This window comes from Chroicocephalus ridibundus, chromosome 25 (genome assembly GCF_963924245.1).
Source record: "Chroicocephalus ridibundus chromosome 25, bChrRid1.1, whole genome shotgun sequence".
NCBI lineage: Eukaryota > Metazoa > Chordata > Aves > Charadriiformes > Laridae > Chroicocephalus > Chroicocephalus ridibundus.
The window spans coordinates 1060136-1075245 of record NC_086308.1 but is presented as its reverse complement, the minus strand read 5'-3'; the positions used below and the strand labels follow the sequence as shown (position 1 = coordinate 1075245).

Below are 15110 nucleotides of genomic sequence, written 5' to 3'. Positions count from 1 at the left end.
GCAGCTCTTGCACTTCTGGACCTTCCTGGGCATCTACCTGGCTGCCCTCCTGGCCAGTGGCCTCATCATCACCGCCATCGCCTATGACCACCGCCTCCACACCCCCATGTACTTCTTCCTCCTCAACCTCTCCCTCCTTGACCTGGGCTCCATCTCCACCACTGTCCCCAAAGCCATGGCCAATTCCCTCTGGGACACCACGGCCATCTCCTATGCAGGATGTGCTGCACAGCTCTTGTTCTTCATCTTCTTTCTCGCAGCAGAGTATTGTCTTCTCACCATTATGGCCTATGACCGCTACGTTGCCATCTGCAAACCCCTACACTACGGGACCCTCCTGGGCAGCAGAGCTTGTGTCCACATGGCAGCAGCTGCCTGGGGCTTTGTTTTCCTCTACGCTCTGCTGCACACGGCCAATACATTTTCCCTACCCCTCTGCCAGGGCAGTGCTGTGGACCAGTTCTTCTGTGAAATCCCCCAGATCCTCAAGCTCTCCTGCTCACACTCCTACCTCAGGGAAGCTGGGCTTCTTCTGGTTAGTGTCTGTTTAGGCTTTGGTTGTTTTGTTTTCATCGTGCTGTCCTATGTGCAGATCTTCAGGGCTGTGCTGAGGATCCCCTCTGAGCAGGGACGGCACAAAGCCTTTTCCACGTGCCTCCCTCACCTGGCCGTGGTCTCCCTGTTTGTCAGCACTGCCGTGTTTGCCTACCTGAAGCCCCCCTCCATCTCCTCCCCAGTTCTCGACCTGGTGGTGGCAGTCCTGTACTCAGTGGTTCCTCCAGCAGTGAATCCCCTCATCTACAGCATGAGGAACCAGGAGCTCAAGGAGGCCATTAGGTATCTGATTTCATGGATTTTTTTCAAGAGGGAGAAATGTTCCACCTCTCTCCACAAATGACTCCCGCACTATTTGATTCCATCTGCTTTTTTGTGTGTTTTGTTATTGGCTTTGTGTTTTTAATGATTACATTTCTCATCATTGCTGTTGATATTGTCATTTATGTTTTTTATGCTGCTACACAAAGGTTTCACTTGTGTCACTGCACCTGAGACATTTACGTCTTAGTTTCACCTGGTTCCCTTCTAAAAATGTATTTAGCAGTGGCTCAGAGCTGGCCTCTTTCACAGAGTCTCTGTTAACAAAGCAAGATCTCCCTGGTGCAGTGCTTTAATGCTGGGGTCTTTCTCCAAACATGCCTGAGGAAATTCACCCCTGAAGTTCTTCTTCCTCCTCCATGTGTCCAGGACTAAAAAGCTGACTGTCCGTTTGTAACATTTTAGAGATATTGGACTGGATTTAGGAGTCACCAGTCGGTGCCTGGTGAGAGGTAAGATCGTGGGTTTAACTGAGGGACGTACCCCAGCCCTTCACACAGATGACATAAAGGCCACCCATCCTGTGGGAGGGGGATCTGGAGCTGTCTGGAGAGGCTGGTGTTTCTCCAGGGACAGCATGTTCCTGGGGTTGTGCTGGGATGGCAGAGGTCAGAAGGATGGGGTGTGGGGCCTCAAGCAGAGGCCATGTGCAGACCTCCTCTGGGCACTCTCCCGTTCCTCCCCACCTGTCTACAGCAGGAATTCCCACAGAGGGACAGACACGTCCAGGTGTGGCCACACCACGGCTCACTGAAAGGGCATGAAAAGTCAAGCTGTCTGGGTAGCCCTCTCCTCCTAATCCATCCCTGCGTGCAGCTGGCCTTGTTCATGGTCAGCCTGCGCCACTGGCTCATGTGGTGTCCCTCATAATGCGTGGGCCCTTCTCCTCAGGGTCACTGCTCATCCTGTCACGTCCCACCTGGCACTGTAATACGGTGTTTTTCTTCCCCCTGATGCAGGACTGGCCACTTCTCTTTGTAAAACTTAAGCAGTTTCTTCTGGCTGACTCCCAGAATTTCCCAAGGTCCCCCTGGACTGAAGATCCATTTTGTTCATTCTTCATGTTTGCGTGCAGGCAGCTCACCATGGTTGTGGTGATGCATCAGCACAAGATAACAGCACGAGGAGTTGCAGGGCACTACAGGGAATTAAAGACATTCCTAATTTTGTACTGTCCAGCAGAGGAATTGTCACAACAGCTATGTTAGAAACATCTTTGTGCCCCGTAGAGAGGGCACAAAGCAAGCAAATGTAGGGCCTGTGGGGAAAGAGAAGCTGGGATGCTTGTAGAGGAGTCTACGGCAATGGTTAAAGAAAAGAACTTGGGAAGGGGAAAGAGGAAAAAGGAAAACCAAAAGTTCAACTCAGGATATGATGAAAGCGGTTTGGAGATACCCAATGAGCAGCATTGAGTCAATGCCTTGAGTGGGACAAAAAACCCACAGCGGAGTGGACCAAAGTTATGTCTGCTTACTTCTGTGGTCATGGGCAACGTGACCGCTCACCCCCTCATCATGAAGGGAAGACCCATGGCGGAAAGAAATGCACAGTCTCTCATTCTGGAAGGGACCTTGGGAAGACTCCAGACCAAGACAATCCACAGTCTGTGGAGAAAGGGCAATGAGGATGGGGCTGTTTGCATGCTAGTTAGCGTTAGTGTTAGATGTATACCTCTATAGGTACACAGACAGCACGGATCCCGCCAGGAGCTGGTCTCAGACCCTCCATCTCTCTAGAAGCTGGCCTCGGCATTCCCTCATCCCTCCAGTTCCCCCATGCACAGACAAGCACACACACACACAAACAAATGGCCCTCTCCAGCACAGAACCACGGAACCCTGGAGGCTGGAAGGCAGCCAGCTTCCACCTTCTCTGTGCTTCCTCTTCAGGCTTGATGTTACTCAGAGCTCCTTTCTCATGCATGCCAGCCTCCTGCCACCTTGGCATGACTTCCTGCATGTTGGCATGGACCGTTCTGGATGACGAAGAGGTGATCCTTGACCACCAAAAAGCTCTCTGCAGGACCCACCTGGCCACAGACATCCTCTGATCCAAGGTTATCAAACTCTACCTCCCTAACTCTTATGCCCATCAGTCTTTATCGTATGAAAATGAATTGACTTTCTTAAGATATATATCTAGCTAGCTCCCATTGTGTACTGATTTATCATGCTTGGGTAAGTGAGTTAAAGGAGGTCAGCTCATCACAAGGACCAGAAGAACAGCCCTGCCCTCAAAATAAGGACTTCTCAGAATCAATCAGCTGTCCATGAAGGATAAAAGATACCCCTGGAGAACCGAGATAATGCCAGTATCCTCGTCCCTCTTACACACCTTTGAAACTCTCCCAGTGTCCAGCATCACAGACAAGTAATGAGCAATAGACCAACTCCGGGGACGTCTGGATCAATAGACAAGCAGCGAGAAGGCTGATGGCTGATGGAGCTGCAGAGATATAGCTACTTTGTGCAGTTTTACTGTGATTCGGAATTGGTACTCCGTGTGTGTGTTAGTTAGTCACTAGTCAAATAATAAGGTACCTGAATGCTTGAATGGCATAAGAACCCTGTGTTTAACCACATTTGAGGTACCCCAATTGAGCTCGGACACCTCATGCACATGACTAAATATTTACGCGTGCACCTCTGTACTTTGTGTCCTAGCCTCTCTGCTCGGTCAGCACGGGCCACTTGCAAATTTTCATAACACAAGTGACTGATTGCCACTGCAGTGGGGCAAGGTCTCTCCCTTCTCCATGCAGTAGATGTGAGGCAGTTTAGAACACAAGACAGAGCACACCAGGGTCTCCACTCATGTGTTGCACTCTCAAACTGCTGTTTTTTCTCTTGCCCAACATTTACTCGCCCTCTTCATAATACAGTCAAGGAACAGGCCAAAAAATCTCATGGGGGACCTGTCAGCAGCACCTTGTCATTCATGGAGATCACCTTCACCTTTGTCAAAGGCCCTTGAGGGCTGCAGAGACACCACTGACAAAAAAAACCCTCTTTCTTGCCAGGGCCGCCCTTCCCAGCCCTGTTTCTCTCTGTTCTTGCAGACAGCAGGCTTTGCTCACCATCAACATCCAATTTCAGCTTTAAGCTTCCAGGTGCCGTCCACTTGACCGTGTCTCTGCCGTGAAGCAAAGCCTTTGCACACAGAAGGTCTTCAATGCTTGGTACCAGGTTTCCTTTAAGAGACGTCCGAGCTTGGCCTGGAGCTACACCTGAGGTGCCACAGCCCAGATGTGCACCAAAACTCTCAGCCAGGGGAAGAGACAAGTTGAGAGAGAGCCTGTGCTTTTTGACTTTGACAGAGGAACTGCCAAGGCGTGGTGGGACAAGGCACACAGCTTGGGGTGCTGCAATGGATGGCTACAGGCTTTTCAGGAGAGACAGGCTGGAAGGATCAGGAGTGGGGTTTCCTGAAAGTGAAGCCGTTAACTGGATGTATGGCGCAACTCCTTGGGGCAGGTGAAGAGTTTGGTGAGCCTTTGTGGGGGAGGGTGAGAGGAGAGGCCAGTAGAAGTGTCCTGTCGTGGTGGGAGATAAGGAACCCACAGTCAGGATGAGGAAGAGGGTATAGTCTTTCTGAAGGATCCCAAGGAAGCGTCTGGCTGTACGAGCCTGGGTCTCGCTGGGGACTGCCATGATACTGGCAGCTTCTGAAAGAGGAGCACAGCCGCACGTACAGTCCAGGTGGTTTCTGGGGTGTCTTAGGACAACGTCTTAGCACAGCTGCCAGATGGGCCAACAAAAATAATGCCAACCTTGATGTGATACCTGCAATGCAGGAAGAGCTGGTCAGAGACGTGAAGATTGGCTGTCGTGACCCTGACGTAGTGGGGTCCCAGCACTCCAGGGGAGTGAGGAAGCAGAACAGAAGACTGCAGACGCTGAACCTCAGAGGTCCTTTTGCCTTTGGCCTACGCTGAGGAGTTTTCGTGGGGATCCAATGGTCAGGAGCACTGAAGGTGGCGCAAAGCTCTGTACAGCTGGTCTTCAAGGACAGCATCCTCCAAGGAGAACACTGGCCTGTATCAAAACTCAGTTTGAAACCTGAAAGTAAATTCAGGGGAATCATAACGAGATTTCCAACTTCAGGAATTCTTCCAGAAGAAAACAAAGATATTAGTTGGACACTGCTGTATTGAGTTCGAGTAGGGAGAGAGAGTTCCGAGATACTCTATGCCTTTTTTGCCTCAGGCTTCCCCAGCAAGGTCTCTCAGGGCTTTGTGCCTCGAGGCAAGACTCTGGACAAGAACAGCCAATGGCAGATAGGAATGAAATCAGGATCTACAGGAGCAAAGTCAACCACTACCAGTACATGGGAATGGACGGGTTACATCCAGAGGTGCTGGAAAGTAAGAGAATGTCACAGTGAGGCCACTCTCCATCATCTTGGAAAGGTCCTGGAGACTGGCGGGACTCCCTGACATCTGGCAAAAAGTAAATGCTGCATGCATCTTTCAAAAGGGTCCAGAGAAGGAGGTGGGGAGCTAAAGGCTGCTTAGCTTCCCTTGAGATGAGGAACATGTCCCAAAGCATGTTCTCTCGCACTGCATTTCTGGGTGCCTGAAGGAGACGATGCCTGGATGAACTCAGGGAACAGGTACACCGGTTACGGTTTGGCACTTGGAGGGCCATGGTGTTATGCCATTGTACGCCCCATAAAGATTTGGCCATCTCAAAAAAAGGGACGATAGATAGGAGGGAAGTGCTAGCAGGTGGGACCATTGCTTGACTGCAAAGAGATAAAGGCAGGATCTATCCAACGTATCCAACCTTCATTGCGCCCAGCCTCTTTTAGATAGGAGATATAGATGTGAAATGTATTAAAATAAACATGTCCTCGGAACACAGTTTGGGATCTGTGCTTGACAGGAAAATGTGTTTTCTATTGGTCTAAGGCCATCCAGAATGGAAAGTGAACTTCAGGGCAGGGAATGGGGACGTGACATACAGCTGAGGCATGTCTTCTCTGTATTGAACTCTGCCTGCCTTTGATTTCCTTTGTTGGCCATTAGGAAACACCGTTCTGTGTCAGCTCGTTTTCAAGGTAAAGCGGGTGGGAACTGGTGCCAAGGAGTGGAAACACGCAGCTACGGACTGGAGTGGAGAAAGCTCAGGTTTGAACAGGCTGCTGTAAGTCCTGGTTGCCAGATGAGAGACATGGTGAGATTGAGACAAAGCCTGTCCATAGAGTGTTTGCAATAAAGGGTCTTGCCTTAAAGGGTCTTGAGGCTCCATTAGCAGAAATTCAGGATCAATATGAACTGGAGATTGCTGGCATCATTTATTGTGTGAGAAGAAAAAATATAGAAAAAAATAAGAAGGAAGCAATCCTTCCTTATGGTTGTTTAGCACGCATTCCTGTGCAACGTGCTCTAGATGAACCTGCTCTGGCAGGGGGCTTGAACTACGTGATCTCCAGAGGTCTCTTCCAACCTCTACCATTCTGTGATTCTGAATCGACTATCCTACGGTTTGACATGGACTAATCCAAACTGCACTGGAACAGCGTGATACCCCTGAACATCTACAATACATCCATGATCTCATCATATGGGGCAACAAGGCAGAAGTGTGTGAGAAGGGAAAAAGAGCAATTGAGATTCTTCTGAAAGCTGGTTTTGCCATAAAAGAAGCAAGGTCAAGGGACTTGCAGAGAAGATTCAGTTCTTGGGAATAAAATGGCAGGATGGATGCCATCATGTCCCTACGGATGCAGTCAACAAGATAGCAACTATATCTCCACCAGCTAAGAAGAAGGAAGCACAAGCTTTCTTAGGCCTTGTGGGATGCTGGAGAATGCATATTCCAGGTTATAATCAGCTTGTGAGCCCTCTCTATGGAGTAACCTGAAAGAAGATCTATTCTGAGTGCGGCCTTGAGCAACAGCAACCCTTTGAGCAGATCAAACAGGAGATAGCTCGTGTGGTAGCTCTTGGGTCTGTCCAGACAGGACCAGCCGTGCGTAATGGTCTCTACAGTGCAGCTGGGGCACGTGGTCTCACCTGGAGCCTCTGGCAGAAATCATCGGGAGAAACCTGAGGTCAGCCTCTAGGCTTTGGAGATGAGGGTATTGAGGATCGGAAGCCCTCAACACCCCAACCGAAAAAGAGATCCTGACAGTGTATGAGGGGGTTTGAGCCACTTCAGAAGTTGTTGATGGGCAAGCACGGCTCCTCCTGGCACAGCAGTTGCCTGTGCTACACTGGATATCCCCTCCACACATCACGCGACTGACACTACATGGACTAAGCGGGTAGTGCTGATCACACAGTGAGCTCGACCAGGGAAACCAAACCTCCAGGAATTCTTGAAGAGATTATGGACTGTCCAGAGGGCATAGATTTTGGAGCATCTCATGAGGAGGTGGCTCATGCCCAGGTGGCACCCTCATACAATGAGTTGTCATCTACTGATGAAAGGTGTGAAAGGCAGGGCCAGAAGGCTGGATGCCTCTCCCAAAGCTGGTATCAGGAGCACACCCAAGGAACTGTTCCATGAAAAGTCCTCATGGTGTTCTGGGGTTCTCCACAGACTCAGGGGGACAGGGTCAGAGTTGCAGGGGGATCTGTTAGGGACCAAGGGCTGGACGAAGAGAGCTCCCTTCTTGGTGGCACATGTCCAAGCAGAGTGCAAATGGTCTTCGATTGTTCTTCCTGGTACTGTCCCACTTGTGGTATGGCCAATGGCCACTGCTATCCTGGAGAGGAACTTGGGGTTGCCAGGAGAGCTCATGGGATCTCCCGGAAAAGTATGTGAGTCTGGGTGAGCAGTGAGTGGCACCTCATCAAATGAGTGACCATCCAAGGTGGAGTGTCCTTGAAGGAAAGGTGAACCTAAAGAGCCCATGGGCTAACAAGGCCCCTGCAATGCCAGGAGCCAGCAGGCCAAAGGGACAAAAGACTAGACAATTGTTCAGCCCACTGTCCTAGAAACCCTGTGGGACCGATCTAGGGCAGCCCTTCCCTGCCCTTTGTGACACTAAAGACACCCCATTGTCCTGCCAAGCCCTGTCCTTGTCTACTGAGCAATCAGGGAAGATGGAAGGGGACTCAGCAGCAGTGATCCCTTTCTGGCTGGGGCTGCTCCCCACCTTGACCAGCATGGCGAGTGCAGGGTCACCCCGTGGCCCCAGGGCACCACAGCCCCCTCCCTCTGCAGAGCAGCACCGCCAGCTCAGGTCCCTGCAGGGAGCATGGGGTGGGAACCAGGAATGTCCAGCCAGGCCAGCCTGGACACACTCACCTGGGGAAAGGCTCTCTGGGGAGAAAGGGTGACCAGGGAGAAGAGCAAGGGAGCATTTCTGTGCCTGCAGGGAGGAATCCATGAGAAGAAGAAACCTCTTTCTGCAGGCCCTGACTCAGGGCAGGCTGCTCTGTGCCTGGAGCAGGACTCTTGTGCTGGCCTGGGGAGAGGGGCTGGCACTGAGGGGACACAGACCATCTGTGGCCCAGGCCCTGGGGGAGGCCACCAAAACAGGAGGGCTGAGGGGGACAGAGCCCTGAGGGCTGCTGGGGTACTTTGCCAGGGAGATGTCTCCCCACCCTTGAGCACACCTGTCCCATGCGGTTCCAGCACGGTGGGGCCACTGGACCATTAATGGGGCAGCAGGGCCCGCCTTCCCATTGCTCTCCAGTTTCCCATCCCCTTACTTCTCGCTCAGGCACATCCCTCTAAACTCCCCAGGTGCTGCTTTGAGCTTCAGGCAGTTGGAAGAATGCCCTGGTCTTTCAGCAGGCTGATAATCTCTTCAGCCAAATCCTTCCATGTGTTTATATCTGTCATATCCCATCCATCTCTCTCCCATACTTGGAGTGAGGTTATTCCTTTTGGATGGTGACCCTCGCTGGAGGAGGTTCACCAGGTTGAAGAAGCCCATGTCTCTCACCGTTCCCACACAGGGCACATGCTTTGGGCCCCAATCCTCAAAAACAAGAAATTCCAACTGAACTCAAGAAAACAGGTTTTGGCATCAAGAACACACAACCCTGGCACGGGCTGCCCTGAGAGGCTGTGGAGTGTCCTGTTGTGGAGACACTAAAAACCAGCCTGGACATCTTCTTAAGTGACCTGCTCTGGCTGACTCCCTCTAGGGCAGCAGGAATGAACTAGACGATCTCCAAAGATCCCTTTCAATCTACATGATTCTGTGAGGACATGGCAGTCCAGCAACATCTAGGGTAGATGCTTGTGAGGTCCCTTCTGCCTGAGAACCCAACAGGCCAGCAGCAGGCCAAGGCCTGGCGTGTTGATTGTGAGGTCACCGCTGCTATAACGGCAGGAACCTGGTGGCAGGCCAACCCCCGGCTCAAGGCTGGGTTCGGTGCCTACGAGGTCATTTCTCCATGAGTACCTGACAGGCCAGCAGCAGGCACGGGGTGTGGATGTTGGTTATGAGGTCAGTGCTGCCACAGTCTCTGATGGGCCAGAAGCAGGCAGATATTGATTTGGAGGTCACTTCTGCCTGAGTCCTTGATAGCCCCGCAGCAGGCAAATGGCCTGAATGGCAGTTGTGAGGGTGCTGCTGCCTGAGGACCTGAGGGACCATGAGCAAGCTCGTGGGTGTTTGAAGCCCTGTGTTCCAGAGCACCCCTTAGGCCAGCAGGTTGAAGACCAGGCTTGGTTCTTGTGAGGCCCCAAGTATGGGACATGCCAGCAGCATGCGTATGAATGCAACACACAGTATGGGACACGCCATCATGTATGGAACACACCAGCAGCTAGAGGTTGCTTGTGGGATCGCTGCTGCTTGGGCACATGATTATCCAGCAGCAGGCTCATGACTGGGGTCTGTGTTTGTGAAGTCATTTCCTTCTGAATACCTTTGTAGGCCAAAATGAGGCTTGTGGCTGTGTTTGGAGCCTGTGTGGTCTCTTCATCTTGGAAACTTTCTGGACTCTAACATAGGTGGTGGGACATCCACACTAATGGTCCCAAGGCTTCTTCCAGCGTTTACTTTCTGAGCAGTGAAATGTCTTGGGATTTCTCTTCCATGGGCTGAGGTTTCTGGGCTCACTGGTAGGGCGTCCAACAAAGCTAAGATGCCTGGGCATGAAGAGTGAAATATTTATGAATATATGCTGCGATTGAGAGACAGGAAGCTGCTTGATGCAAGCAAAATGTCAGTTTATTAGACGCGTCGGAAAGCCTTTTATACAGCTACTTAACAGTTACATAAATTCTATCATTTCTGATTGGCTTAGCTCTAAATGTTTCATTACAATAATCCCTCCTACTTGCGGTTTCGCTACATGCTAGAAGCTACAGTTTTGCTATGTGCTAGAAGCTACCGTTATAACTTGTTGCTTACTCCCTACTTCCTCAAGGTTATTTGTCTCGGGTCTGCAAGGCCAGCTGTTCCCTGACTCCTCAGAGCTATTTGTCTCAGATCTACAAGGTCGGCATGCCCTCGAGTTTCTTGCATACTTGTACTTTTCCGCTGGCAGACCCGACATCTCCCCCTTTTTGTTTCTTTAAAGGCAGAACTGAGGCGCAGGTTTAAAGGTCATCATACTCAGTGAGCTGGACAGAACTAACACTACCGTAAATCTTCGGAATATCGCCGTTTTGAATAAACCATGTATGTTGAACAACTTTAGTCACCATAGACCTGACACAGGAAAGAGCGCAGCTTAGAATCAAGAGGCCTACCAATATAATAACTAATATGAGCACAGCAGATTGTACCAGGCTCCTAAGCCAGCCCTTTAGCCCAAACCAATCCCCCGAAGCACCCAATCCGAAGAAGTCCATATCAGATTGCACCTTTTGTGAATGCGCGAGGAGTTGTGTAATTTGCTTATGTATCGAAGAAGAGTGGTCCTCTAAGTCCATGCAGCACATTCCGTCAAAGTCCTCACAGCCATGTCCGTGGGCCAGTAGCAAGAAGTCAATAGCGGCTCTGTTTTGCAGGACTGCGTGTTGTACCGTGGACAAGTCTTCAGCCATCTCAGATAGTATGCGGCTGGTAGCATTTGCTTGCTTAACCACCCAACAGGCAATTGCATCTAAGTCTCTGTGGGCTCTCGCTGCTGCCACCCCAGGGGTAAATAGCGAGGCGAAAAAAACCTCCCAGCGATTCCATAGCTTAACATTATCGTCGCAAGTATTATCTAATGCTTGTGTTGTGTCACGAGTAAAACGTAACTGCTGTTTTGGGCTTGGATGATAGTGAGGAGTGCCAAGACTAAGCTGTCCAATAGTACACGGGCCTCCTCTAGGGTTAGAAGGGATCCCAGACCAAGCTCTATTTCCACAAATAAAAAAGAACCCCAAGGGGAGCCGCCTAGGGAGCATGGTACCGGGGGCTGAGTGAGTGGCGTCTCGAGCAATGCTCAAACACCATTGTTGTTGCCAGAGGGTAGCATTACCAATAGGTGAGATGACGGTCGGTGGAGAATCCTTTACTAAGCGCCCCTCTTTTTGGGCCCCCGACCATGACCTAAGGCCAATAAACAAACAGTGAGAAGCATTAAGAGAATCTACTAAGTCAATTTCCTGCGGCTCGGGCCCTATTGGTAATTTATCATCCCAATTATTGTGTTTTTCAAAAAGGTCCTTAAGATTTTTCCATGAAAAAGGAAGCCTTCCAGAAATACTGTACTGCTTCTGTAAGGTTGTCATAGAGTTATTAAACAGTAAAAAGGTCGAGTTATTCAGTGGCACCCCTACTAAGCAGGTGATGAAGGGCGAGCTGGGCATAGCAAGACTGGCACAAAAGCTAGTTGTATTGAGCGACCTGGCCAGAGTAACCCAGACATTTTGACGGGGGTCAAAAAGGTGAGGGTGGTACCCTGGCAAAGGATTGGCATGTGTCCAGGCTGCACATATACAAAAAAGTGTTAACAGGATCATAATGTTTGACGGACTCTTCCCCCCACCCCCTTTTTCTTTTTTTTTTTTTTTTTTTTTTTTTTTTTTGCAATGCTAAATTCTTACAATGCTAACTTCATATATTAGGCAACTGTCACACCATCTATTGGCCAATGTTAACCGTCGCTACCATCTCTTACCACAGCGATAGCAGTCACATAAAACCCAAGGGTCACAATTACCACAGGTGACGCAATGAATATGTTCTACTGGCGTCTCTGCTCTATTGTCCATAAGAGCACTGCATCAGTCCTCCGAATGTTCTCCGGTATGCTGTTCAGGGGAATGATCTAGCTGTGGATTGGTGTTGTGGCCGTCCGACTGTGGTAGGGGTTCACGGAAAGGTCGCACGCTCTTCGCTGGGATCCACCTGGGGCCTCGTTCTGTGGAAACTCAAGCATAGCCTCTGCCCCATGTGACAAGGGGGTACGGCCCCAAGACCTTACCTGTCTCAGGGTCGCGGATCAGGACTGGAGCTTTTACACTGGCTTCGAAAGAAGTGTTTGTGTTAAAGTGGCGAACGATCGGAGGGTTGTTATCTATTAAAGAACAATTTAAAAAGTTAAAAACATACAGGGCTTTCTGTAGACGTTCTTCAGGGGTGGCTGTCCCTACTCCCCCTTTCTGTTGCTGTAACAAGCGCTTTGAAGACTGATGAGAGCGTTCAATCAGGGACTGGCCCGTAGGGCAATGCGGGATCCCAGTGATGTGAGTGATCCCCCAAGAGATAAAAAAGGTTTTAAGTGCAGCCGAGACATAAGCAGGGCCATTGTCTGTTTTGATTTGTGCAGGGATGCCTAAGGTAGCAAAAGCACGCAGCAGATGCCTGCAAACATCTTTCGTCGCCTCCCCCACATGGCAGGAGGCAAATAGAGCGCCTGAAAAGGTGTCAATAGAGGAATGGACGTATTTTAATCTCCCAAATTCTGGATAGTGTGTGACATCCGTCTGCCATAATTGCAGGCTTTGTAAACCTCTGGGATTAACCCCACCTGGTGCCGTAGGAAAAGAATGTTTTTGACAATCAGGGCAGACAGCGATAATGTTCGCCGCTTGCTGAGAAGTGAGGCCAAACTGACGTTTGAGGCCCCCTGCATTCTGATGGAAAAAGGAATGACTAAGCTTAGCTTGTGCAATACGGTCAGGTAAAACTTGTACCGGCAGAGTGAGCATATCGGCCCGTCGATTGCCCTCTGCAATAAACCCAGGTAAAGAGGTGTGCGATCTAACATGTAAAACAAAATAGGGATGTGTTCGAGAGGTTAAAAGGAAAACAAGTTCCTGCAACAAAGCAAACAAATCAGCATGCGAAGTATGACGCAGCACCGAGGCCTCTGCCCGTTCGACGACGCCTGCAACATAAGCAGAATCAGTAATAAGATTCAGTGGTGTAGACCACTTACGAAAAGCTCGAACAACAGCGGCAAGCTCTACGATTTGAGGGGACCCGGAGACCGTCTCAACGTCCGACTCCCATTGTTGAGAGCGGTCATCCCACCAGACAATCACCGACTTGTGTGTTTTTCCAGACCCATCGGTGAACACAGTAAGGCCTTGGAGGGGCTGGTGACATCTCTTTGGTATGGATATTAAGTTAAAATGAGCATGTAGAAGCTTGTGGGACGGAGGATGTGAGGTTAGTTGACCCGAATAATCTGTTAAGGCAAATACGAAAGCATCAGACTGTTGGAATAACCATTGTAGGTACGTATTAGTTACAGGTAAACAGATAGAAGCAAAGTCCATCCCTGACAAGGCAAGCAAGCGCTGCCGTGCTTTAATTATCAAGGAAGCAAACATTTCATGTTGTGTCCAAATTGTTTTAGTGGGCTGGTTGGGTAAAAAGACCCACTCAATGATTAATAAGGGATCAGGATTGTTAGGGTCCCATTGAAAAATCAAAGCATATGGCTGACGTGCAGGGTTCAAAATAATTAAATTGAAGGGCAATTCAGGCGCACAGCGGTGTGCTTGCCGTAAGGCGATGGCTTCCACTACTTTTTGTAATGAGGCAGCGGCTTCAGGACCCAGTCGACGAGAGGAGCGTAAATCGGAATCTCCCTTGAGGAGTTCAAACAAAGGGCTTAAGTCTGAATTGGAGATTCCTAGCAAGGGTCGGACCCAAGTAATGGTCCCTAATAATTTTTGAACATCGTGCAAATTTTTAATGTCCGCCTGTATATGCACAGGTTGGGGAACTATCGTCTGGGTCCTGATGCGCCAACCCAAGTAGGTCCAAGGGGGCATTTTCTGGACTTTTTTGGGCGCAATACAGAGGCCTGCCGAATTGACAGCAGCCGTGACAAGGGCTATGGCCTTTTCCATGAGCTCAAGGTGAGGCGCAGCCATCAAGATATCATCCATATAATGATATAACAGAACTTGAGGCAACGCAACCCTGACAGGGCTAAGTACCTTAGCGACATACCATTGACAAATTGTCGGGCTATTTTTCATTCCCTGTGGCAGTACAACCCACTGATATCGTTGCACAGGAGCTTGCATATTGACACTTGGGACTGAAAAAGCAAATTTGGCAGCGTCGTCAGGGTGTAGTGGAATATTAAAAAAGCAATCCTTAAGGTCAATAACGGTGAGATGCCAATTGCGGGGGATCATAGTTGGAGAAGGGAGCCCTGGCTGCAGAGCTCCCATATCTACCATAGCATCGTTGATTTTTCGGAGATCATGGAGCAGGCGCCACTTGCCAGATTGCTTCTTAATAACAAAGACAGGTGAATTCCAAGGACTAGTAGTAGGTACTATATGTCCTTTTGCTAATTGTTCCGTAACCAGTTCTTGGAGAGCGCGAAGCTTTTCGAGTGGTAGGGGCCATTGATCTACCCAAATGGGCGTCTGAGTTTTCCAAGTCAGTTTCAGGGTGTCGCGCACCTCAATGGCCCCTCCTAAAAATGCGACTGAATGGAAGTTCCCCCTTGTGACAGCACATCACGTCCCCATAAGACCATAGGAACAGGCAGCACAAAAGGCTTGACGGAAGCCACTCGTCCTTCTGGGCCTTTGATTTGGATCAATTCCGAGGATTGGTGGCTTCTACCAACTCCTCCGATTCCGGCTAGCGCCTGAGGCACAGCTGCCAAAGGCCATTGTGGAGGCCACTTCGCCTGTGAAATTACGGTAACATCGGCCCCTGTGTCAATAATCCCATTCAGGATTACTTGCTGAGTGCCATGAATAAGAGTATACTGACAAAGTGGTCGCTTCTGGGAAATGGACTGTACCCAGAGAATCTGTGGATCCCCAGTAGATCCAAAACCTCCTTGTCTTTGCTGCGGAGGTGGGTGAGGCGAAAGAGAGCTTGCGTTCTGCGGGATCAGTAGTAATTGTGCA

General features: G+C 50.0%; 1 protein-coding gene across 1 annotated transcript; it reads left to right on the top strand.

Annotated features, from left to right (window-relative positions):
• Nucleotides 1-319: 319 nt before the first annotated feature.
• On the top strand, nucleotides 320-4810 carry LOC134527024 (olfactory receptor 14A16-like; the record flags this gene model as incomplete). Its single annotated transcript, XM_063359370.1, has 2 exons — nucleotides 320-784; nucleotides 4670-4810. Coding segments are annotated over 2 exons (606 nt in total), but the record flags the coding sequence as incomplete, so codon positions are not given.
• Nucleotides 4811-15110: the final 10300 nt, after the last annotated feature.